This window comes from Salvia miltiorrhiza, chromosome 5 (genome assembly GCF_028751815.1).
Source record: "Salvia miltiorrhiza cultivar Shanhuang (shh) chromosome 5, IMPLAD_Smil_shh, whole genome shotgun sequence".
Classification (NCBI taxonomy): Eukaryota; Viridiplantae; Streptophyta; class Magnoliopsida; order Lamiales; family Lamiaceae; genus Salvia; species Salvia miltiorrhiza.
In genome coordinates, this window is record NC_080391.1 from 42,983,402 (window position 1) to 43,008,707 (window position 25,306).

The window sequence follows — 25,306 nt, forward strand, 5'->3', positions numbered from 1 at the left end:
TCATTTATTCAACAATAACAAAAACAAGACAACAATACTAAAACAAACAAAAACAAGTAAAGCTTAAGATAGATGAGACAACTAATCCATCTCTCCCCTCCCCCCAAACTTATTTCACACAAAGTGAAAATGAGTTTGGAAGAAAAGAGAAGGAGAAGTTGTCTCGGACTCACAAAAAAAACTAACATATAAAAAAAAATAAACCATACAAAAATTAAAGGGTACCTTGTTGGGGTGCCTCCCAACTAGCGCTTAGTTTAACGTCATGAGCTAGACGTCTCCATGATGGTGTTATGGCTCGGGGGTGGTTCCAACGAACACTTCAACTTTTGGTTTCAAGGGCAAAAATGCCTTGATTCTTTCCTTCTCAACCACAAAGGTTCTTTCATCCTTCTTTCTCAATTCAATTGCTCCATTGTTGAAAACCTTGTTGATTTTGAAAGGACCCGTCCATTTTGATCTTGGCTTTTCCGGAGGTAGTGATTGACGGAAGGTGAGGAGAAGGACTTCATCATCGGGTGCAAACTCCCGTTTGTGCATCATCTCGTCATTAGCACTTGTTGTCCTCTCTTTGTAGAGGCTTGACTTCTCAAATGCGTGATACTCATCTAACTCTTTGAGTTGGAGTACACGGTCTTGCCCCATTGGATGTATCTCATTCTCACCAAAGAATGCATACTTCAAGTGTGTGGGGAGAAGCTTCAACTCCAAGCCTTGGGCGTCCTCCTCTTTCCTTTCTCCCGGAAATTGGTAGCTATTGGCGGCCAAGTTCTCTATGATGTGGGTGGCCTCCTCGTGGCTCTTCTCCAACAATGCTCCATTGGCCGATGCATTCATGTCTCTTTGCATCTCACCACTACACCCGGTATAGAATGAGCAAATAATGGTGTTTTGATCCAAACCATGGTTGGGACACTTCCTTATCATCTCTTTGAATCTCTCCCAAGCTTCATAGAAGGTCTCTCCATCGAATTGATGAAATTGGACAATGTCCTTCTTCATCTTCATTGTCTTACTTGGAGGGAAGAACTTGATAAGGAACCTTTGAGCCATTTTCTCCCATGTAGTGATGGAACCAATCTCTAAAGATTGATACCATGTCTTGGCCATGCCCCTCAGTGAGAAGGGAAAGAGTCGGAGTCGAATGGCATCCTCCGGAACTCCATTTATCTTGATAGTATCGCATATCTCCAAGAAATTGCCGAGATGTCCATTCGGGTCATCTTGAGAAAGACCGGCGAATTGATTTTGTTGCACCATGTTGATGAGGGCCGGCTTGAGCTCAAAATTATTGGCATTGATTCTCGGGGCATGCACTCCCACTTGTTGGACCACGGGTTGGAACATATTGCTAATAGGTGGTGGTGGTGGTGCATTCCTTTGAGCCTCTTGCTCATTGATTTGCCCTTGCATGTCCTCCAATTGCCTTTGGAGTTGACGGATTAAATCGAAATTTTCCGCCATAGCTTCCTCCAACTCTCTATCTCTTCTTGTTCTTGCTTTGTTGTGTCGGCAAAAAGCTTCAACCTCAAGGTCTATAGGTATAAGAGGTGCACCTTTAGACCTTGTATTCATACACTACCTATCAACCAACAAGAACAAAGAGTCAAATCACAATCTTAAAATAGAAAACAAAAATTAAAGCAAGTAAAATGTCTAAAGTAGTTAAGCACAATGAAGCAAAATATCACAAGCAAAGAAACTAAACTAATCCCCGGCAACGGCGCCAAAAACTTGTTCGCTATTTATTTTCACCACACCGCAAGTATACGGGTAGTTGCAATATATGGAAGCAAGGTCGTATCCCACAAGGATTAGTAGTTCAATCTAGTGATTATCTTAATTCATTATGCTAGAGCTATTTAGACTAAACAATGAGGTGAAAGGTTCAATTATCTAGCAATTTCAAAGACTAATAAGATCAAACAAACAAAGAGAATTAAACAAGTGATGAAGGTGATTTAGGGACTAGGCATCAATGGACAAGTAATGGATTTCAAATAGCTCAATATTAATCTTAACATTCCTAATTATCTAGAGTGATCTCCCAACTAGTTCTAGCCCCCTCCCGGACGACTAAAACGGTAGATTACGGGTCATAGTTGCCGTCCCCGGTCAACTTCTAACCTATAACTCCCAAAAGCACACAAAGATCGACAAACTCTCACCCAACTCTCAACCTCTCGGTTTATTGAGTTGATATGTTTCAAGCACCTAATCTATTATGATTATCCTCTCCCGATTCAAAACATAAATTGGAAATGCATAGAGAGTGGCCAACAATCCATACAAGATATAAATCTAGGGCTTGAAAAGATAATAGCAATAGAAATAACTAAGAAATATATTGAGCATAACATTCAATCCAATACAACATCCATCTAGCCTAATCCCCAAACCAATGGGAAATTAGCTTAACATGTTCAAACACAATAAATCAAAGTTAAAGGTGTACATAAATGAAAGAGAGAGTAAGAAATGACAAATCCTATTAATGAGCTTTCTTCAATCTTCTCTCCTCTTCAATGCTTTCAATCTTGGTGAAAAAATGTGGTAATGGAGGCTAGGGTTTGGTGTGGAGGAATTGGGGAAGATGGAAAAATGGGTGAGGAAGATGAAAGATATGAGAAAAGAGGGGAAAAATGGAGTTTTGGGCAAAAATCGCGTCTGGGCCCACCAAAAGACGGATCTCCGCCTCTTCCCCGCGGTCACGGCATGAACCGCGGTTGAAAACGCGGCTGGAAGCAGGGGAGGCCGCGGCCGCGGCTCGGACCGCGGGTGACTGTAAAAAACGTTCTGGACTGCTCTGGAGCAGAGGCCCGCGGTCGGGCCCGTGGCCGCGGCCCGGACCGCGGGTTACTGGGCAATTTTGGAGCAGAGGCCCGCGGTCGGGCCCGTGGCCGCGGCCCGGACCGCGGTCGCCTGGGCTTTATGCGCAGTCCGCTTGTTCGGTTTCGTTCTCCCTCGTCCGGACTCGGATTTGGTCGCCGTTTGCGCTCACGAATTCCTATCGAGACGTACTTCGATCTCATGTCTTCAAAATCCTCCAATTAGTCCTTGATTTTTCCTGAAATCACTCCAAAACTACACCAACGAATCAAATCTCAAAATTGGGATACAAACACATATTAGCAATCAATTCATGGGGGAAAATGACAACAATTCATGCGATATTGAGGTACAAAAACCATGTTTGTCATCAAACTAGAGGTGTTCTAGGTTGAGTCAGGCGCCCTTAAGAATTGTCATTCGGCCCCCCTTCCCCATTTACCTTCTAACCCATCATCTTCCAAAGCAGCACATGATAGCGAATTATAACGCAAATCAGGCACATGATGCACATTTTTCAAGGTATAAGTATGACCGGAATCAAATTTCAAGAAAATATCACCCATACCAAGGACTGGACATTTCTTCTCATCAGCAAATGACACAAAACCATCACTGACAAAAATATAATTAGAAAACATACTTTTGAATGGAGACATATGAAACGTGCAACCTGAATCTACAAGCCATTCTCTTTCACTTAGAGTCGTTCAATGCACAGAGTTCACGGAAAACACCATAAACAAATCTCCCAAGTTTTCACTAGTAGTAACGATATTAGCTTGCTCATGTTTCTTAGGACGAGTACACTCCTTAATATAATGACCAATCGCCACATTTGTAACACTTTCTTCCCTTTCTTTTAGACTTAGACCTACTCTTGCCACGGTATTTTTGTTTTCCCTTCGAATCATCATTATTAGCATGCTTAGGATTATTATTAGACCTATTTTCAGTTCTTCCTCTCACATGCATAATCTCACAAGATGATTTTCCATATTTTCTATGTTTCAATTCAACTTCTTTGCTTTTTAAACTATCCACAACAGTTTCAAGACTCACACTGTCTCTTCCATACTTAATAGCAGATTTCACATCACTGTAAGAATCAGGGATATCATTTAAAAGAGCAATAGGAGCATAATCATCAATGTGCTTATCACCGGTTAATTTAATATCTTGAATTAACTTAGTAAACACATCCAAATTCTCATCAATCTCTTTAGTCAAATCAAGTTGAAAACGAAAAAACTTTTCAAGCAAAAACATCTTAGACGTCAAAGAAGTTCCAGTATACAATTCTTCAAATTTAACCCATAAATCTTTTGCAGATGTCATTCTTCCTACCTTTCTAAGGACAGACTCAGACAGGTTGAGGATAATGGCAGATAAAGCAAGTCGATTAATTTTGAGTTTTTGAAGGTCGGTTTCTTTTTCATCATAAGAAAGATCAGTAGCTTGATACACACCTTGTTGAATCAAAATACACTCCATTTTTTGTTGCCAAAAACCAAAATCAGTTTTTCCATTAAAGGGAGCCAAACCGTAATTTGTCAAAGAGGCCATGATAAAAAAAACAGAAAACAAAGTAGCAGATAAAGGTAGAAAGCACACTGCAAATAACCAGAATTCAAAGCGGAACTAAAATAAGAGAAGAAAACAGATTACATCACACGAACCCTAGATATATACGAGCAGATAAACACCAAGCCTAATCTGCACCAGATGGCAGCAACTAAATATTTAAAACAGAGAGAAGATCAAGCCAATTTACCAGAGCGATGCTTAAGATAGAGGCATCGTCATACCTGCGACGATCTAGATCGCTGATTGAAATAGGTAATGAAGCCCACAAGGTGTAGGGTGTGACAGCGAGACTAACCTCGCTCTGATACCACTATTATGGTTTCAGCTCGCCGTCGGTCCGTTTCGTCAGCGCCAGTGCTGGACTTCGCCAGAGAATGACACGAGATAAATCCAAGCTTAGCAATTGCAGCAGCCCAATACTTGATATATCAAGAACCTGCACAAAGAAGGAGAAGACAAGCAGTAGCAATACAAAGTGGTAAGAATAAAAGAGTGACAGGAAAAAGGATAGGGGCGTCGACGCTTCTCGGCTCAGGCGCGGGCCTCCCGATAGGACAACAACACACCACCACAAGTTGGACCACTTAGGAACAGAGAAATCACTCTTGTTGACAAACAACAGCCCACAACCAACCCTTCTCCACTCGATTGCTCCTCTATCTTTACCCACTCTTTCAATTGATCGAATGTTTTCGCTACTCTAGAAGCTATGGTTGCCATCCCTTTAAATAGTCCCAAGAGATAAACTCACAAGAAAAGAAACCCACAAAAGGAAAGGGAAGCGTATCACAACTAGTAGCTAATGAAGGAAAGAAAGCTTAGAGCTTAGAGCTTAGAGCACAATATAGAGGGCCTCCAAGAGAGTGGAGTGGGTTGGGCCTTTGAGTGGTCTTTGTGGGCCAATAAGAAATAACAGCTACTAGAGTGGTCTTTGTGGGTCAATAAGAAATAACAGCTACTAAATTGGTGCATCGGCCATGGTAACTCATTAATAATTTTGCTAGTGATAACTGATTAATAATCTTGAATTTATAATTAGATCTATGAATTCAAAATTTATTGTTCTTGAATTCACAATCAGATCTATAAAATCACAATTTAATGTTCTTGAATTCACAACTAAAACTAGAATTCACAATCAGTTTAATGAATTCACAACTATATATAGTGTTAGTCGTGAATTTATGTTTTAAAGCTTGAATTCACGACTAACAATATTTCTAGTTGTGAATTCACGCTTTAAAACTTGAATTCACAACTAACACTATTCATAGTTGTGAATTCACGCTTTAAAACTTGATTCACGACTAACACTATTTTTAGTTCTGAATTCAAACTTTAAAAGTCGAATTCACAATTAATATTAGCTATTCAGTTGTAAATTCGAGTTTTAAAAATTGAATTCACAATTAAAATTAATGTTACTTGTTAATTCGACTGGTTGTGAATTCGCGGGTAATTTTTAAAATTTTTATATGCAAGGGTAAAATGATAAGTGTGATCAATTTTTAAATTTTTTTATTTTAATGGTCAATTTTTAAATTTACTATTCCTAAGTGGCTATTTTAAAAATCCACTCATTTATAAATAAACTTTTAATTTTTTTTAAACAAATAAACTTTTAATTTTATTATAAACTAAATAAAATTTCCAGTTAATTTGAAAGTTATGTTTATTATAGATTTTGTGAAAAATAGAAGCATGTGTAAAGCAAGAATATTTAAGTATTTCCACACGTAACGACCGCCGCCGACGACCATCTCCATACACATGGGCCGCACGTGGAACAATGAGTTTCCTCGCAAGTGAATTCTAATTCTTCCCCACAACACAACACAATACACCACAACACACCTCTCTCTTCTCTTCCGATATATACATACGCACCTGCATAGCCCAAACGGAATCTTTGTCTCGAGGCTTTCATCATTTATGGCTTTCACTAACTCCATCACTCCCAAGGCTGAAGCACCTTCTGCTCTCCCATCCACCGGAAATCGGATCGCCGATCTTCGTTTCTCGACCTCCGTTTCAACCAAAATTTGCAATACTCCGAATCAGAGATCGATTTCCTGCGCCAGATCTTCCAAGCCGCAAGCCTTCTTCGGCCTCTGGAGCAAACCCAAGCCGGAGCCTTCAACTCCATGTAAGAATAACCTAGATTTCTCTTTGATTTTGTTCAATTGATTACGCGTTGGAAACAGATCTGTGATCAATTCTCAGCAGCGTTAATTTCAGCTAAGGTTCAGGAGCTGTACGTGTACGAGATGAACGAGCGCGACCGCGGCAGCCCGGCCTACCTACGCCTGAGCCAGAAGGAGCAGAACACCCTGGGCGACCTCGTCCCCTTCTCCAACAAGCTCTACTCCGGCGACCTGCAGAAGAGATTGGGCATCACGGCCGGTCTCTGCGTGCTCATCCAGCACTTTCCCGACCAGAATGCCGACCGCTACGAGGCCATCTACAGCTTCTATTTCGGCGATTACGGCCACATCTCGGTGCAGGGCGCGTACCTCACACGCTCCGACACTTACCTGGCCGTCACCGGCGGCTCCGGCGTCTTTGAGGGTGTGTCTGGCACGGTCAAGCTGCAGCAGATAGTGTTCCCGTTTAAGCTCTTCTACACGTTTTATTTGAAGGGGATCAAGGATTTGCCGGCGGAGCTGGTGGTCACCCCGGTGGCGCCGTCGCCCTCCGTCGAGCCGTCGCCGGCTGCCAAGGCCGCCGAGCCTCAGGCCACCATTGCTAACTTCACAAATTGATGTTTGTAGTCGGAATTACATTTTGTGGTGTTGGTAATTAGCTGAGGTTTTTGTTGTAGTATGGTTATTGGAATTTGTTGCGCATTCATTCACATTTTATAATTTATGTGATTTTATCTTAGAAAGTGTAGTTGTCTCATCCATTCTGCGTGATATTCTTTAAAATACTCCATATAAATAAGGTACGAGATCGAAGGCATATAAAAGAATGCTAATGCATTTTGATACATAAATTCGGGTAAATAATAGTACAAAAATATCTCAATCGTTTCATATTTTTCAGTATCTAATCTTTGAACAATGTAACAAAATGATTCCTAATTAAATTTTTGGGACTTCGAAGATCGACGTGACACGTCGAAAAGTATGTCAATTCGTGACTCTGAATTGACAATGGTATTCTTAACTCTAAGTGCACATTTGACCATAGTTTTCAAGTGGAAAAAATCTGAATCGAACATTTTTATCACATTGTTCAAATGTTTGGTACTACTACAATTTAAATATTATGATATTTTTTTTGGAGAGGTTTAGAACATTTTCTTATATTTTTCTTTTAGACTATAAAATAATGGAACATGATTACATACTATAAATTTATAATGGAACGTTTTTTTTTCTTTGAGGAATGGATAATGGTCATGATTAGAGCTGGCAAAATCGACCCAGCCTGACGGGCTGGCCCGGCCCGCCCATGTTTAGGGTTGGGCTGGGTTGTACAAAATGTATGCCCGAAAAAAATCGGGCCTAAAAAGCCCGCCCAATCAGTCTGTCTGGCTGATTGGGCCCGGGGTTAAAAAGCCCGTGGTTTTCAGGCTAAAAAGCCCGCCCAATTATATTTTAAAATTTGATTTTTATTATTCTAATTTTACTTAAGTATTCTATTTTATTTTGTTTTAAAAGTTGAAACCCTACAATTTCAAACAAGAATTTTACTGCTGCGTATTACTATCTACTAATCTGCCACTGCCACATGTTAATTTTTAATCTTATTTCATTAGTTGTTCCAATCAGAATTTAAGAATGTTCCTTGTAATGCTCTAATTTCAGTCTTATTTGATTGATCTACTGATGGGAATGATAATATAAACTCTCAATCACGTCCTTAAAGTTTGCTAGTGATCTTTCTAGGTGTTACAAGTTTGAATATAAATAAGTTATAGTATGATTCCACTCAAAAAATTCAAAAGGTGCCAAATTTAAATACTTCCATAAATTAAGTCCAATTTGACTTATTGAATTACAGGTTGGTTCCACTTTGCTATCAAAAAAAAAAATTGAGCATTTAGTGATCAGTATTGTCTCCGAGAGTTTTGTCTTATGAATTTGTTTATGTAATTGTTGACATCGGTTAGCATCTTTTGATCATTTTCAGAAGTCAAAGCTAAGTTGAGAATATTGCTAATAAAATAAGGAGCAGAGCAATGTTAACTTGTGGAAAATTAGAACTCTAACTCGCAGCATAGAATTTATAAAAACAAGATTTATTAAAAAAAATAAAAATAAAAAGCATTGAGCGGATTTGGCCCGACCGCCCGATAGCCCGGTCGAGGCTGGGCTGGGCTGGGCTTGAAATTTGGCAGCTCGGACGATTTCGGGCCGGTCAGCCCGGGCCGGCCAATCTCAAAAGCCCTTTGGGTCGAGCCGGGCAGGCCCGGTTTTGATGTATGGCTACTTTTTACTCGTGCGACGATTTGCCTTGGAACTAATAAAAATTAGAGACTATAATACTTTATCATATGAGTCATATCAAATTAAATATAATAATGCGTATATATAAACTTTTGGTAGTCGAATTTAAGTTTCGTCGTTTTAATACTTGGAGGATTCGAAACTACGTTTTAGCCTATGGGCTATAGGCCTACTTGGCAGTTGGCAAATAGTTGTTGGGCCTATTTGAAGGCTTTTGATGTGGGCTCAATCCGTTAACTTCTCTTGTTTGAGCTGGATTCCATTACTCGTATTATACCCAAATCTTAGTCCAATTTTGATGAGGCAAAATTATCTGTACACAGCATATTAGCATATAAGGGTCCGTTTGGTGCTAGGGAATACACCTTATTAGCTAATTTAATCCAAATTAGTGCATAGTTTGGTATTCAATACATGCATCGTGGACGGCCCTGCGATATGTGAAGGCCCTGAGCTAAAAATCGGCATTACGCAGGATAATTAATACCGCCTCCCCCTCGAATTACGTAGGATAATTAATACGGCCCTGCAATTGTGTCCATTTTTAAGTTTATTTAACCTAGAAATATGGATACCAAACAAAAATCATAATTAATTAACCATAATAGCAAATAATCAACCAATATTAGTAACATATATTTATCTACGCTAATAATCTAGTTTACTAACTATACTGACTAATCCCTACTGAGCACCAAGCGAACCCTAAGTGTCTAATCCTATTATTGATATTGTAAAATTAAAATACTTTTAGGTGGAAAGATTTATTCAAGAAAAGTTCACACCGGCTAGTCGGTCATTTTGTCTTTTGCTCTCATAGAATGGGGCTCTCATAACTAGAAGATAAAGAGGGAGTTCTGCCAACTGTTTGTAGCTCAAAATATTTAATATGCTTTGCTAAAAAACAACAATAAATAAAATTACCTAAGAATAGCTGTGGTGACTCTACAAATTTGGTTTTCTGATAGGATAAACATACATAGAGAATTATTGCCCCGCGTAACCATATATATATATATATGATAGGACAAAAATATATAGGGATTGTCGGATTAAATCAAACAAAAATTAATTATAAAATATAAATTAAAAAATTATATTCAGTCCTTAAATTGTTAAATTGTGAAGATATATACTATATATTCATTATTCTATTGAATGAATTCATAATATTAGATTCAAATTTTATGGAAGACAAAAATGCTAATTTTTTTTATTGAGCGTACATATTTTGTATTTGTAACTCGTTTGCTTGATAGTATGAGTGGAAATTTAAAATCTCCACATCCATTAAATCTATTTGTAAAATGCCTTCAAATTAATTAAGTTACGCTTAATGTCTTAATCATTATTGTATTTAGGAGACAACATTACACATTCCTGAAATATAACGATTTGACAACTATTAGTCAAAAATTCATTTAGTCCCCTGGGTGACCAGATCATTTGGGCGAATGGCTAGTAAGAGAGAAAAATAAGGGAGATGTGTATATTTATATAGGAGGAATTTAAGATTATAAACAAAAACTCCCTAAATTAATTAAAAGATAATTTAAATTATTGATCTAGGTATGATCCATATTTCTTCATGCTTTGTAGCGAAAGAAGGTGAGCATGTCATCATCGGCCATATCTTTCTTTATGTTAGTATTTTTAGAAAGGGATTATTGCTCTAAAATATATCAAGTTTGTCAATTTTCTGATTTATATCATCACCTTTTTTTTTGGCTAAAAAATACATGAATTTATAATTTATTCGTAAAAATCCCACGGTGAATATCTCCGGCGAAATCGAAACTTATGTGTCATTTACGTGGCTTATGTGGCATTTAATTTATTTGAGAATGATGATGTGTTGCCACTCCCCACCCACCCACCCCTGCACCCACCCCACAGACGGTCCCCTTCCCCCCCAACCCAACAGAATGTCCCCCTCCGTCACCCCCCCGCCGCTGCCACTTCTCCTGCCCGGCGGGCGGAGCCTTCCCCTTCCCCCAACCCCGCCGCCACCACTTCCCCTCTCGATCTTTACCGCCTTCACCCTAAGTCTTCCAATTTGTAGATCTGTAATTGAGCGTGGTGAAATTGGTGGTTTTGGTCGAGGGAGAGAGACTGGAGGGCGGGCTCTGTTGGTGGAGGAGGGCGGCGAAGGGGGGAGGGCCTGCTGGCGGTGGGGGAGGGCGACGGAGGCGGGGCTCTGTTGGTGGAGGAGGGCGGCGAAGGGAGGAAGGTCTGCTGGTGGGGGAGGGCGGCGGAGGGGGACTCTGTTGATGGAGGAGGGCGGCGAAGGGGGGAGGTACTACTGGTCGGGGAGGACGGCGGAGAGGGGGCTCTGCTGGTGGGGAAGGCGGCGGCCCGGATCGACGAGATCAATCTGGCCAGCCTCGCCGCGGCCCGGATCGAGAGGGGCGGGGTCGAGGAGCTGGTTGACGAGTCCCTTGGGTATGGGATGGATGCGGAGACTGCGAGGATGATAGAGGTGGTGGCGCCACTGGCGTTTAGGCGCCTGCAGGCGGAGAAGGAGGCCAGGCTCTCCATGGATGATATTTTGAGTTGCTTGAATGAGATTAGGGAAGGTGATGTTGTGGTGGTGGAGAAGAAGACGAAGGGGGAGTTTGAGTATGAGAGGTGGGTGGTGGCGGTGACGCTACCGTCGCCGGAGAAGGAAGAAGGGGGAGTGGCTGTGCATGTGTGTGTGCGGCGCAGTGGGTGTGTGCGTGTGTTTGTGTGCGTACATGTGTGTCTATGAGAGAGAGAGAGAGAGAGAGAGAGAGAGAGAGAGAGAGAGAAGTGTGTGCATGTGTGATTTGGCAATTCCGGCAGCCACCTCAGATTAATTTGGGCGAAATTATAAATGATGGGACAATTACGAACAAATTATAAATTCATGTATTTTCTGGCAAAAAAAAAATGATGATATAAACTAGAAAATTGACAAACTTGATGTATTTTATGACAATAACTCCTTTTAGAAACATGAGTATTTTTCTCTTTATATAAGCGTGGTGTCCTCGTAGCCTGACATGGTTCGAAAGATGCATATTCTACCTCAATTACTTTCATTCCTTAATAACCATTTATTATCATATTATCTTTATTCTACATTTTGTGTCATCTATAATTTTTTTATTAATTTAGTATGCTCCTAACTGTGTTTTGTTTTGCACATATACTTTTAATCTTCTTTTAAAACTGTTGGTTACCTTTTTTTCTTCACATGTGTCCTTACAGTCCTGGTCCCTTCTTTCTTTAAGCCGGGTTTGAAGTCAAAGAAATCAAAGTACAAAAGCAAATATGTGAATTTTGTGATCACCCAAAAGTTAAAAATTTGTATGTTTCCGCAAAATATATATATATAGACGCGCTTTAGTGAGACCTTTATTTTTCGTGAGATACTGAGGACAATGAATAAGACGTATATATTGATAAACAAGGGTCACAAGGCCGTATATACTGATGAATAACGAAATTTTAAAAATTGGTAATGAATAAGATATAAAAACTGATGAATAAGGCAGTATATACCGATGAACAATGTAGTATATACTGATGAATAACGAAATTTAAAATATTTTGCTCTCTCCAGGATTCGAACCTTGAAAAAAAAAATCTCCCACTAGATACGATATCTTGATGAAATAAACGCACGAAATCGTGTCTCAAATCTCACTAAAAATAGAAAATCTTATTGAAGTGCTCCCCTATATACATGAGCTAGGTGAGAAATTCATAATCTATTTGTTGAAAGAATATTATTCCACGATTCCTCCGCTCCCAATTTTATATCCACTTCGATTTCTTCAGAGTCCATTTTTATTACAGCCGTTCAATTTAGAATAAATGTAATTACTTTTTTCCACATTCGAATAGAATCATGCCTCCAATATGCTCATGCACTCGTCATTTAGATACAAACAGCAAAAATCCCCTCAACTAGAAAATTAAAAATATAACAAAACAAAACAAAACAGGACAAAAAAAGATTAAATGAAAAACGTGCCAATTTCATTTCTGGGCTCACCCACAGCCACAGCTGATCCAATCCAAGCAAGCTACTTCAGTCCCAAAAGAGAATATTCAAGTCTTCAACTCCACACATTTTGCATGTACATTTGTGATTGGAGCGTGGATCTCACGCGATAGCGGGACGACTATACAATGCTCACTGGCCCTTTGAGAGAATGAGAAGCCAAACAGTTTTTCGAAACGGAGCAGCCAACCCCACTCCTATGGGGGCGTGTCACTCACGCTCTCGGGAAAGATTCCTCCAACCTCTCATCATTCTTCCACTCTCTACAAGAATATTCCGTCCATACAATTACTAATAAGAGAGGAAATGGAGTGGGTGAATAAATTTGTATATTTTATACATATGAAAGATGAAGACATGAAAGTTGATATATCCAACTTCTCCTCCATATATATATATATATATATAGGGGCGCGCTCCAGTGAGACCCCATATTTTTCGTGTAACATGAGTACAATGAATAAGATATATAATACTAATGAACAAAACGTATATCTAATGACAAGATGTATATACTGATGAAAAATAAAATATAAAAAATTCGTAATGAATAAGACATATATATTGATGAACAGTGCCGTATATACTGATGAACAATGCAGTATATACTGATGAATAACAAAATTTAAAATATTCTGCTCCCTCCAGGATTCGAACCCTGCGAAAAAAAATCACCCTCCAGATACAATATCAGCCATAGGATTGATAAAATAAACGCACCAGATCGTGCCCTAGATCTCACTAAAATTAGGGGGTCTCATTGGAGCGGGTCTCACTGGAGCGCGCCCCTATATATATATATATATGTATATATATATTTCGAACAATTAAATTTCTCATTCATTACCACACATATATCCAAGTTCTTGACTTAGCATTTGACATTTAAATTCGCTTTTAATATGTAAGATTTGATGTAAGAAATTTTAATTAGAGATTACACTAGCCTAACGACTCATTTCGCGTGTTTAAAACTAATTAAGTAGTCTACTTAGGGCGTGTTTGATATTGGCTAATACACTGTATTAACTAATTTAGTACAGATCAGTCTAGTGTTTGGTATTATTTAGTAATAATGGGGATGACCCGGTTTAATCTCATGACCCAGTATTATTAATTCAGATTTCTTAGGATTAATAATACCACCTCCCCGTTAGGATTAACTTAAACCAGGATATTCTGTATTTAGTCATGATAGCAAACACCAACTCAGTATTAATAATCTGTCATTATCCACGCTAAATATCCTAGTTACAAATTATCCTACATAATCCTTTACTGAAAACCAAACGAGCCCTTAGTCTCTCAAAAAAAAAAAAAAAAAAAAAAGAAAAGTAGTCTACTTAGACAATTTAATGTGGGTTCCGGCCAAGTCTCCAACTAGTTAAGTTGGTTTAACACATCAAGCCAACAAACATGTCCGTTCAATATTCAATTGACAATTCTTATCATATACTCCATCCGTCCCGTTAATGAAGTCCCCTTTCTTTTGGGCACGGGTATTTAGGAGAGTTAAAGTGAATGTAAAAGTAGTAGGGACCACATAATTAGTGCTTTATTTAATGTTATTTTATTTACTAATTCAATTGACTAATACAAGTACAACAAGGAATATAGCAAAATTAAAAAACTGGAATTCAATTGACAATGCAGACACTTTGGAGACTTATCCCAGAAATTAGCCGCCCTACCGCTGCAGCCATGAGCCAAAATCAGCAATGCAATGAAAACTGGAGACTGGATTTTCTTTGTTCCTCTTGAATGCTTCAATAATCTGTTACCACCTCCAAACATGGCTGCAAAACACAACATTGCACCATTTTTTCCACATCAAAATCAAAAATCCTAATTAAGCACGAAACGAATCTAAACTTCGAGCTATCTCAACATCACAACCAACACAGATCATATCCTCGTTATTTTGAACTAATCACACAAAATTAAAATCGAAATCGGCCAAACCAGCTCTATAACACCTTACACTGAAATATGCTTCATTATCAATTCAGAAACCAAATTCAATTGCAAATATGCAACCACACCCCAACAACTAAAACCAGACAATTTTCCCTAAATACCTGCAAATCCCTAAATTATTTGAGCAGATCTGCCCGCGGTGGAAGGCGGCGCAGGAGGAGGCGCGAAGCGGCGGTGGCGTTGGAGACGCGTGAAGACGGAAGCGCGAGGCGGCGCGAGTTGCGTTGGAGTCCGGCGCAGTGGTGGCTCTGTTTGTTCGGCCGAAGAAAATGGTTGTAGAGGCGGTGAAGGTGGAGAGGTGGGAAGCAGTGGAAGAGGATGGCGGTGGAGGCGGCGCAGGAAGATGGTGGCGAAGGCGCGAGGCGCCGGAGGTGCCAGGCGGTGGAAGAAGGCGGAGGGCGGCGGCTGTTGCGGCAGAGGCGGCGTTGGAGCCCGCGGAGGCGCGAGGTGGCGGAGGCGTTGGAGGCGGAGCAGGAGGAAGGTGGAGGCGTCGCAGGAGGATGGTGGTGGAGGCGTGAGGATGGCGGCGGAGGTGCGAGGCGGTGGAAGGTGTTGGAAGCGGTGGAAGGTGGAGGAAGGCGTGAGGATGGTGGAGGCGTCAGAGAGAAGAGAGGAGAGAGAGAGTGGCAGACCGAGTGGGTGGGTAGGTTTTAGGGTTAATTTTTGTGTTTTATAGTATAGCTAATTAAGTTACTAATTCATCCCTAATTTTAGCCAAAAAAGGAAAGGGGACTTGTTACATGGGACGGCTCAAAAAAGAATACGGGACTTGAATATTGGGACGGAGGGAGTAGTATTTATATTTTACAAGGGTTTGGATAAATTTGATCCGAATTAAATGTAATAAATATTTAATTTTTAACATAAAAAAGACATTTTCATTAAAATTCAATAATAATGTATGTTTATTAATTGAATAATAATTCATCATTAAATTTACTTTAAAATTATCATTAAGTGGATATTTTTATTTTTTTAATGATAATTTATTTTAATTAACATATATAATTTTTTTATTACATTTTTATAAATATGTTAAATTAAATTATAATATATATAATTCAAATTTTAAACTTAATTTAACATATAAAAAATTGATAAATTTTTACTAAGAATATATATAAAATAAAATATATTTTTATTTTTATTATTATAACTATTTTATTCTTGTTGACTCAGATCAATTTGATCTAAATAAATTTAGCCTTTTTATAAACTAACTATAAAAAGGCCATTGGTAAAAAAAGATTGAGTGGATTTTTAAAATGGCCACTTTCATATTGTAAAGATAAAAAATGTTCACTAAAATAAAAAACTTAAAAAATGTCCACTATTACCAAAATACCCTTCACATTAAAAATTAAAAAAATGTCCACTTTACATCACCCCTTTAAAAAATCCCGCAATTCACAACCAGTGTGAATTCACAACCAAAATTTTTTGGTTGTGAATTGAGATTTCACAACCAGTCGAATTCACAACCAGAATTTTTTTTTTTGTGAATTCACAACTAGTCGAATTCACAGCCAAAATTTAATTCACAATCAGTCGAATTCACAACCAAAATTTAATTCACAACTAGAATTTTTTGGTTGTGAATTCACAACAAACAAATTCACAACCAGATTTATGTTGGTTGTGAATTCACAATCAGTCGAATTCACAACCTGAATTTAATTCACAACTAGAATTTATTTTGGTTGTGAATTTGAGTTTTTAAAGTTTGAATTCACAATTCACAACTGAACTGTGAATTCACAACAAGAATTTTTTGGTTGTGTATTTACAACCAAAATTTAATATATAGCAAGAATTTTTTGGTTGGGAATTCACAACTAATAAAATTCACAATCAGAATTTAATTCACAACTAGAATTTGTTTTGTTTGTGAATTCAATTTTTAAAGTTTGAATTCACAACTAAAACTAAATTTTATTTTGATGTGAATTCGAGTTTTAGTTGTGAATTTATAAATTTGATTGTGAATTTAAGAATATTAAGTTGTGAATTAAAGAACATTAAATTGTGGATTTTAAAGATATTAATGTGAATTATATGGTGGATGCCAGTATGCACCTTTTAAGTCATAATCCCCTTCAAATCCATAATTGGCTCACAACCCAAAACATATAAGGAAGAATTATTTAAAAAACAAATTAACATTAATGATCTGGTTATATTCTCCAGCAACAAAAAACAAATGCCACACAAATGAAGGTGGATGAATAACAATAATTAAAGTCAATGATACATCATATATGGGAGAAGCTGCTCGAACTTCTCCATGGCCGGAGCCGGCAATCCGAGCAGCAGCACATTGATAGTCTTTATTTCTCTACAATGAGAGAGAAACAGTATAACCTCCGTCTCCAGGAGCGCCACCGGCCCCGACAGCACTCGAACGACAGCCTCGTCAGCTCCTCCCCCTAGACCACCACCGTGCCCAATGCCACCTCCATGACATAATCCACCACCAGCGCCGCCTCCTAAACCGCCTCCGCCACTAGCTCCACCCCCCAAACCGCCTCCTCCTCCTAGACCACCACCACCCCCAGGACCTCCTCCATGACCTGAACCCTAATTGAAAGGCCTCACAAATCGCCTCTTCTTCGCCGCACCCTCCATCTCCGTCACCACCGCACCGCCTGTAAATCACCCCAAAACCCCAAGAACTAGAGCTGTTGCAGAATCTTCAGTAAATTCAGCATTGTAATTCTCCAAATAGCAGCTTGCTATCTCCGATTTCGCAGAACAAATTCGAGCGCTCCCTCGATTCCTGGACACAGAGGATTGACGGCCAAATTTTGAGTTAGATCAAATGGAAGCAAGTATAAAAACAACAATCACAGCAGCAACTACAACAACAATATGACAAACAACAACTATGCCAAGAGAAAAATCCTCAATAAAGTAACAACAAAAGCAAAACAACCGCAGAAAACACCACGCAAATTACTAAAAATCTATGCCCTCGGAATAAATGGTTGCAGCCAACAGATAACACACATCGCAAAAAAGGGGTGGGAATATTCACGGGGAAAAAAGGGAGAAAAAATAAAAGGAACAAACGTAGTAACATAATATGGATCTGCTCACGGCTGGAGGCGGACAAGAGATCTACCTGAATCTGGATGGCCGGCGGATCTGGCTTCTCTTCGTCGGACATAACTCAGTTGAAACTTGAGAAGATCGACTTCGCTGTGCGTCGCGATGGTGGTGGAGAAGAAGAAGCCGAAAGAGGACCGCCCCTACCTGGAGTCGGAGTGCCGCGACCTAGCGGAGGCCAACAAGTGGCGCCAGCAAATCATGCGCAAGATCGGCCGGAAAATCGCTGAGATCCAGAACGAAGGCGAGACGAAGCGAGACCGGCGGTGATTGAAGCGGCGGAGTATTTGAGGCGAAGCGCTTCGCGGCGAGGGGTGAAGCAGAAGATGGCAGAGGCGACGAGGCCGGGGCAGAGACGACGAGGCCGGGGGCGATGGTGGAGGCGACGAGGCCGAGGCGGCGATCTGAGATCGAAGGGAGGGAGGGAGAGAGAGAGAGAGAAGGGGGAAGGGCCGTGAGGGAGAAGAGAGAGAAAGAGAGTGGAGAGAGAGAGAGTAGTATATTTGAAGGAGGGTATTTTTGTCTTTTCAATCAAAAAGTGGACAATTTTTATTATTTTTATCTTAGTGGACAATTTTTATCTTTACAATATGAAAGTGGATAGTTTTATATATTAACTCAAAAAGATTTGTACTAATTTTCATGATTAAATAAAAATAAAATAGTAAAGGCTTTTTAGCGATGAGTTCCATACCAAATGTACAATTTTATCCTCAAAGAGAGTCCTTGATCTTATCTAAATTACATTGTGTTGCCCCACAGATGAGAATCACTCCTCGAATATTCAACCTCCTCTCTCTCTCTCTCTCTCTCTCTCTTATTGTTACACACGCGCGTGAGAGAGAAAATGCTTCTATCTCTACTCTAACAAAAGATAACATTCAAAGATTCGTTTGTACGCGACGGCCCGACATCGACAACTCACGCACCCCTCGCTTCCTCCTACGCTTCAAAACCAAAACACAAAGAAAAAAATGTGAGAAATTCGCTCATTAAAATTTCCTTCTCTCTCATCGAAATCAGACAATAAATATATATATATAAGAGCAGTAGCAATATATATTTTCTCTTGTGAAAGCAAGTTTATTCCATTTGGTGATTCTACTTAGATCCCTTTATTCTAGTATTTTCATTCGGATCTCTCCATGTTCAGACAAAACCAAAGCTTTCTCCCCCAATAAAATCTGGGTCCCCAGCCCCCATTTCACAAAACTTACCTCAAATCCCATTTTCCTCCTCCAAATCTCTCAATTAGAACCCTCAAATTAAATCAAAATTAAACATGACGATCAACACCCATAATCACAATCACACTGATCATAATTCCCCTGAGAAAATGCAGGGATGCCAAGATCGCATCCACGCCTTAGAAGAAGAGCGTCGCAAGATTCAAGTTTTCAGTCGCGAACTCCCCCTCTGCCTCGACCTCGTCACACAAGGTATTTCCTTCAAACTCACGTTTCTTTTTTCCCCCTATTCTTCCAAACCCTTAAATGGAGAAAAAAATTTCTTTGGCAGCGATTGAGGCATGCAAGCAGCAGTTATCAGGCACCACAACGGAGTATAATCTAAACGGGCAATCGGAATGTTCGGAGCAGACATCAAGCGACGCTCCAGTTCTTGAGGAGTTCATCCCTTTGAAGAGGGCTTCCGACGGCGAGGAACAAGAATCTAAGAAGCCGGAGCATGACAGCACCATCAACATTGCCAAGAATTGCCAGAAATCCGACTGGCTTAGATCTGTTCAGCTATGGAATCAGACACCAGATCTACCCTCAAATGAGGTAATTTCATATTAGTATGCAAAATTTGCAGTAATTGGGTTTTAAAAAAATCTCATCTTTTCTCTTTTTGGGGGTTTAGGCTTCGCCGAAAAAAGTAGGAGTGAGTGAGGTGAACAGAAATGGGAGTGGCGGTGCTTTTCATCCGTTTAAGAAAGAGAAAAGTCAAGTTGGGAGTGGTGCGGTTGTTGTTGCTCCCGCTCCGGTTAATAGGTCGGTGCCGCCGGCTTCCACCAGCTCCTCGGCGGAGACCGGCGATAAGAAGGAAGGGCAGTCGCAAAGAAAGGCAAGGAGGTGTTGGTCAACCGAGCTGCATAGGAAATTCTTACAAGCCCTCCAACAACTTGGTGGTTCTCATCGTATGTGCTAGAAGCTTCCAATTTATGTTCTATTGTCTTAACTTTCTCTAATCATGATTATCTCTTAATTAATTTGCGTCTGAATTTTCTGCAGTTGCAACACCCAAGCAGATTAGGGAGTTGATGAAGGTGGATGGGCTCACTAATGATGAAGTTAAAAGTCATTTGCAGGTTTGTTTCCATGTAGCTAATTTTTAGATTTAATTTTTACTACTATGTGGGAAAAAAAGTTGGATGCTTGTACGAATTGTCCATGGCTAAAAGATTCTCAAAGATTTGGTCTATCTTCACGGGGGTCCTAGCTATCTCTGATGCCTTCATTTCATAATTATCTTGTCAAATTATAACGGTGGGAATCAATATATACTCGAATAATGCAAATTTAAACCAATAATCGAAGAATCAATAACTTTTAATTACTTCTTTAGAGCTAGGCTTCACAATCAAGATTGATCATCAAACGCTTTCAAGATTCTTCGTGATCAAGAATTTGATTGTTTTATTGTTAATGTTTTGTGGTAGCTTTTAATTTTTAGTACCATTTTTGTGAATTTGTGCAGAAATATCGTCTGCACTCGAGGAGACCTAGCCCTTCAATCCAAAACAACAACAGCTCACAAGCACCTCAATTTGTGGTGGTGGGAGGGATTTGGGTGCCGCCGGAGTATGCCGCGATGGCGGCAACCGCCACATCCGGCTCCGGGGAGGCGTCGGGCGCGGCCACATCCAACGGGATCTACGCGCCGGTCGCGACGCTGCCGATGCCGTTCCGGGAGGCGTCGGCCTCCACTAAGAAGAGACCGCTGCCGTCATCGGATGACGGCGGCAGCCTTAGCGAAGGCGGAGGCGGATCGCATTCCCCTGCCACCTCCTCCTCCACTCATACAACTACTGCCTCACCAGCTTACTGAACGCCCCCTTTTTTGTAACTTTGTGAAGAATTTGTAGAAATATTTTACAGGTGTAATTTTGGTGAAATTATAGAGAGGAAAAGAAAAAAGTGTATTTTTGGGTCACTTTCGTTTCGTCCATAATTAGGGTGGTTTGTTGATGCAGGTTGGAGTCACGCACTTGAAAGCGACAGTCCAATTAATTTGATTAATTAGGGATAGAGTTTCCCATTGTGCTGGACCTTAATTTTTTTTTTTTTTTTTTTTTTTGAGACGAAAACAGGAATAATATTACTGAAGATCAGAGCGAGCAATATCTCGAAGCCAGGGTGGGAAACCCGACTTCCAGATCATTACACCGGAAACAATAAAAGCAAAACGAGCTAGCTCATGGGCAGCTCTATTAGCTTCACGTCTAGCATGAAAGAAATCAAGCACTACGTTCTCTCTCGCTCTATGAAACGCCTCCCAGAGCTCGTCACACAAAGAGTCAGAACCATGGGACTCGTCTTGGAGCACATGAATGGCGAGGAGAGAGTCTGAGTAGAGGACAACCGGGCCAAAATCATTCTTGAGGCAGAAACCAACAGCGAGTAGAATAAAATAAGGATTATTAATTAATCAAGTGGCTGCTATGCTTATGTGAAAAAAGAGTTTTAATTAGAGATTAGGTTTGTGTTAGTGGCAGCATGCGTTGTCGTCAATTAGCGAAGATTTTGGACAAGTGTGTAACTCTCTTTTTGTGTGTGTGCTTGGAAAGTGAAGTCCTTGCAGATGAGTCGCCGATCCCAAAAGACTGGAAAAAGGCCAAACAGGAGCATTCAATTAATTACTACTCCTACTTATTATGATTCCTAAATAAATTAATTAAGCCACGGCATTAATTTTCTGAAAAGTATTCAAGAATTCATTATCCCAAATTAAGCAAGCTCTTGACGGATTATAAATTATGTAATTGTTTGATGACATTGTTGTGTTAATATCTTGTCAAGTTATTGTGATAGTCGTATAGGAGGTTGAGAGGTATACAATATTAATGTCACTTTACTTTCAATATAACTTTGTAACGTGAAACAAAATGGGAGTATCATTTTGTTGTGTCAAAATGGCTCTCCATTCTCTATTAAAAAAAAAAAAAAAAAAAAAAAAACGAAACAAAATCCAGTACCTTTTTCGTTTTAGTTTTCAATTTTACAGTTTCTTACGGTTGTTAGTTTCTTTTTTATTTTATTTTTGAAAGAAAAAAGGTTTTTAACATTATAGCATTAATCATAATTAGGATTCATAATTGTAACTGAAGTAATAGTATTAATTAGGATTTAATATTTTATAATTTTAGAGCTAATATATTTTGATTAATTTTATATGTAAACGAAAACTTAAATACTACTAGCCATTTAATATTTTTTGAGGGAGGATGCTAACAAAAGACCAAACGCATGGTTAGGCAAGGAAAGTGACAGATATGGGATGTTATACTAGGTTAGATGAGATGAATTTCATAGTTGTAAATACTAGGCTGAAAATTTTAGAGGTGATAAAGTGCACTATTCTATTTCAGAGTAAATTGATCGGAAATGCCTGTCGCCTAAACTAAGTTTAATCGACAATTTTGTCGTAACAAATTATGCACATAGCTAACTAATAAATACTCCCATCGTCCCATGAATCTTGATGCATATTCTTTTTTGGGTCGTTCCACGAATCTTGATGCATTTCTAAATATAGTAACAATTAGTTAAAAGAATAAGGATTCTTAATTACCTATTTTATCACTTTATTACCTACACACTTAAAACACTAATCTACAATTCCTTAATTCTCGTGTCGAAAACAAATGCATCAAGATTCATGGAACGGAAAGAGTAACTGACAGTAGCTTCACCTAATTCTTAGAAAATTTGCATATTTTCTGCTTTTGAAAACTCTAATAAGACAAGACAATTTCTAGCAAATAAATTGGAAGTGTGACACGTCGATCTATTTATTGATTTGTCCTATTAGAGTTAGGAATGACAATGTAACCGCGGGTAACAGATATCCATGAGTACTTGATTCTAAAACTATCCTTATCAGTGATTTTCCCTCAACCTAACCCTCAATTAAAATATTTATTTCTCTCTCATTTAAATATACAACTCAACCTTCATCTTATTTTTACTCCCATCAGTGACATTCACATGACCTAATTATTTTTTAAATTTTATAATATAAAATATAAAATTATGTAATACTTCATCCGTCCACAAAAAATAGTTAATTTTTGTTATTTTGGGATGTCCACAAAAATTAGTTCATTTTCACTTTTGGAAACTTTCTATCACATGATGGGTCCATTTTTCCACTTACAATACAATTAATTATATTATTATTATTAACACTACCTTTTAGGTGGGACCCTTTTTCCACTTATTATAATAAACTAAACTATTTTCATTAAACTTGTGTCGTCCCCTTCTAGGACTACTTTTTAGTGGACAGAGGGTGTATATAATTAAGTGGCATCCAATGAAAAGATGCCACGTGGTGATGTCATTCTCATGACATTGGGTTAGCTAGCCACCCACAAAATTATACTCCCTCCGTCCACGAAAGAACTTCCTATCTTTCCTTTTTGGCACGTCCACAAAAGAACTTCCTACCTATTTTTGGACTATACTCCACCACTTATAATCCTCTTACTTTTCACTTTTCACAACTCCCAATATTAATTATAACACATTTTCACCACTCACAATACACTCAACTACCTTTTATCCACTCTCAATACATTCAACAATATTTTTTCTTAAAACTCGTGCCACTCCCTCCTAGGAAGTTCTTTCATGGACGGAGGGAGTATGTTTTTTTATTTATTTTGTAATTATAAGTTTTTGTCTTTTCCCATGACTTTGGTGACAAAGTCACCAATGAGAGTAGTCTAATAGGTGCGGGTTTAAGGGGCATTTGATATCCACATAGAGTTTCGTGGTTTCAATTCACTATCTATTTAGCTCGCGGGTATGGATTTGGATTCTTACTATCCATTTGCGATATCAAGTTACTCCCTCCGTCCTATGAAGCAAGACCTAGTTTTTTTCGGCACGGAAACTAAGAAATTGGTATTTTGTGTGTTAAGAACATCTGCATCGGTTACACGATAGCAACCTACTCGTGTAAGGCTGCTATCGTGTAAGCCGATGCGGCCCACACTTACACGAGGGCTACACGTTCTATCGTGTAGCCCTCACAACCGTTGAAAATAGGCGCGTGTTATACACGCGCCTTTAAAAAAATTGAATTTTGAATTTGAAGGCAGCTTTGACTGCCTCGGTTTTCGTGCCAAATTTAACCGTTCGAATTTTTTTTTTTAATAATTTTTTCTTCTCTTTATATTCCATCTTCCTCCTTGTTCTTCTTCACTTTCACTCCACAATTCTCCTCTTTCAATCTACACTTCAAGCCTTTTCTTCTTTTTTCTTTCGACAATGGCGGAATCCGACCATGGTTCTTCGTTTGATTCATCCGACGGTGTAGCTCACGCGATCATGGAGGAGATAGAGTTGCAGAAACAATTGCTTGCTCACATCTACGCCCAGCCGGCGCCGGAGGCGGGACGTGTGAAACGTCCCCGGTCTTACGTCCACCGTGATCAAGAGAAAGCCCATCTACGTCTTATGCAAGACTACTTCAACGACAATTCGACGTACAGACCTACATTTTTCCGACGGCGTTTTCGAATGCAGAATGAGCTGTTCTTGCGCATCGTCGAGGCTGTTCAAGGTGAAGATACTTACTTTCAGATGACTACTGATGCAATAGGTCGGGACCCTCTCTCCCCGTTGCAGAAATGCACGTCGGCTATCCGCCAGTTAGCCACCAACGTCAGTACAGATACTTTTGATGAGTATCTCAAAGTCGCCGACTCCACCGGGCGTGTATGCCTCAAAAAGTTCTGCAAGGCGATCATCCGGGCTCTTGGAGCCCATTATCTGCGCCGTCCAACGCCGGAGGACATCACACGCCTTACCCAGATGCACGAGGCGCGACACGGATTTCTCGGAATGCTCGAGAGTCTTGATTGTATACATTGGGGATGGAAGAATTGCCCTAAGGCGTGGCACGGCGCATATACACGCGGTGATCAAGGGGAGCCAACCTTGATCTTGGAGGCCGTTGCATCCCACGATCTGTGGATTTGACATGCCTTCTTCGGTGTCGCTGGTTCGAACAACGACATCAACGTTCTCAACCAGTCGCCTCTCTTCGCCGACATGTTGGATGGAACTGCCCCGCCTGTGCTCTTTCAGGCGAA

At 39.5% G+C, this 25,306-nt stretch overlaps 2 protein-coding genes, 1 long non-coding RNA gene and 1 other non-coding gene across 5 annotated transcripts; 3 read left to right on the forward strand and 1 right to left on the reverse strand.

The window, feature by feature from the left end:
• The first annotated feature begins 898 nt into the window (after positions 1 to 898).
• LOC130987302 (small nucleolar RNA R71) lies at positions 899 to 1,005 on the forward strand. Its single transcript, XR_009089691.1, has one exon. It is a non-coding gene; the product is annotated as a small nucleolar RNA R71 (small nucleolar RNA).
• Positions 1,006 to 6,143: 5,138 nt separating this feature from the next.
• LOC131024642 (allene oxide cyclase, chloroplastic-like) lies at positions 6,144 to 7,303 on the forward strand. 2 transcript variants are annotated; one of them, XM_057954147.1, is made up of 2 exons: positions 6,144 to 6,562; positions 6,655 to 7,303. In XM_057954147.1, the coding sequence occupies exons 1-2, from the start codon at positions 6,349 to 6,351 to the stop codon at positions 7,176 to 7,178; spliced, it is 738 nt and encodes a 245-aa protein (XP_057810130.1). In that variant the 5' UTR covers positions 6,144 to 6,348; the 3' UTR covers positions 7,179 to 7,303. The 2 variants fall into 2 exon arrangements, with proteins under 2 accessions (XP_057810130.1, XP_057810129.1); XM_057954146.1 differs by having other exon boundaries at positions 6,275 to 6,562; positions 6,643 to 7,303.
• A 9,714-nt stretch (positions 7,304 to 17,017) lies between these two features.
• Positions 17,018 to 18,573, reverse strand: LOC131024643 (uncharacterized). The gene is made up of 2 exons (XR_009101966.1): positions 17,999 to 18,573; positions 17,018 to 17,653 (listed from the first exon to the last, which is right to left on the reverse strand). It is a non-coding gene; the product is annotated as an uncharacterized LOC131024643 (long non-coding RNA).
• A 263-nt stretch (positions 18,574 to 18,836) lies between these two features.
• LOC131024644 (transcription factor HHO2-like) lies at positions 18,837 to 21,138 on the forward strand. The gene is made up of 5 exons (XM_057954148.1): positions 18,837 to 19,421; positions 19,501 to 19,766; positions 19,846 to 20,122; positions 20,217 to 20,293; positions 20,683 to 21,138. The coding sequence occupies exons 1-5, from the start codon at positions 19,265 to 19,267 to the stop codon at positions 21,031 to 21,033; spliced, it is 1,128 nt and encodes a 375-aa protein (XP_057810131.1). The 5' UTR covers positions 18,837 to 19,264; the 3' UTR covers positions 21,034 to 21,138.
• Positions 21,139 to 25,306: the final 4,168 nt, after the last annotated feature.

What these genes read in the sequence shown, in the direction of transcription:
- LOC131024642 (XM_057954146.1), top strand. Translation starts at nt 6,349, where the DNA reads ATGGCTTTCACTAACTCCATCACTCCCAAGGCTGAAGCACCTTCTGCT. An exon ending in GCCGGAGCCTTCAACTCCAT is followed by an intron (nt 6,563 to 6,642) that starts GTAAGAATAACC and finishes AATTCTCAGCAG; the next exon opens with CGTTAATTTCAGCTAAGGTT.
- LOC131024644 (XM_057954148.1), top strand. Translation starts at nt 19,265, where the DNA reads ATGACGATCAACACCCATAATCACAATCACACTGATCATAATTCCCCT. An exon ending in ACAACTTGGTGGTTCTCATC is followed by an intron (nt 20,123 to 20,216) that starts GTATGTGCTAGA and finishes AATTTTCTGCAG; the next exon opens with TTGCAACACCCAAGCAGATT. An exon ending in AAGTTAAAAGTCATTTGCAG is followed by an intron (nt 20,294 to 20,682) that starts GTTTGTTTCCAT and finishes GAATTTGTGCAG; the next exon opens with AAATATCGTCTGCACTCGAG.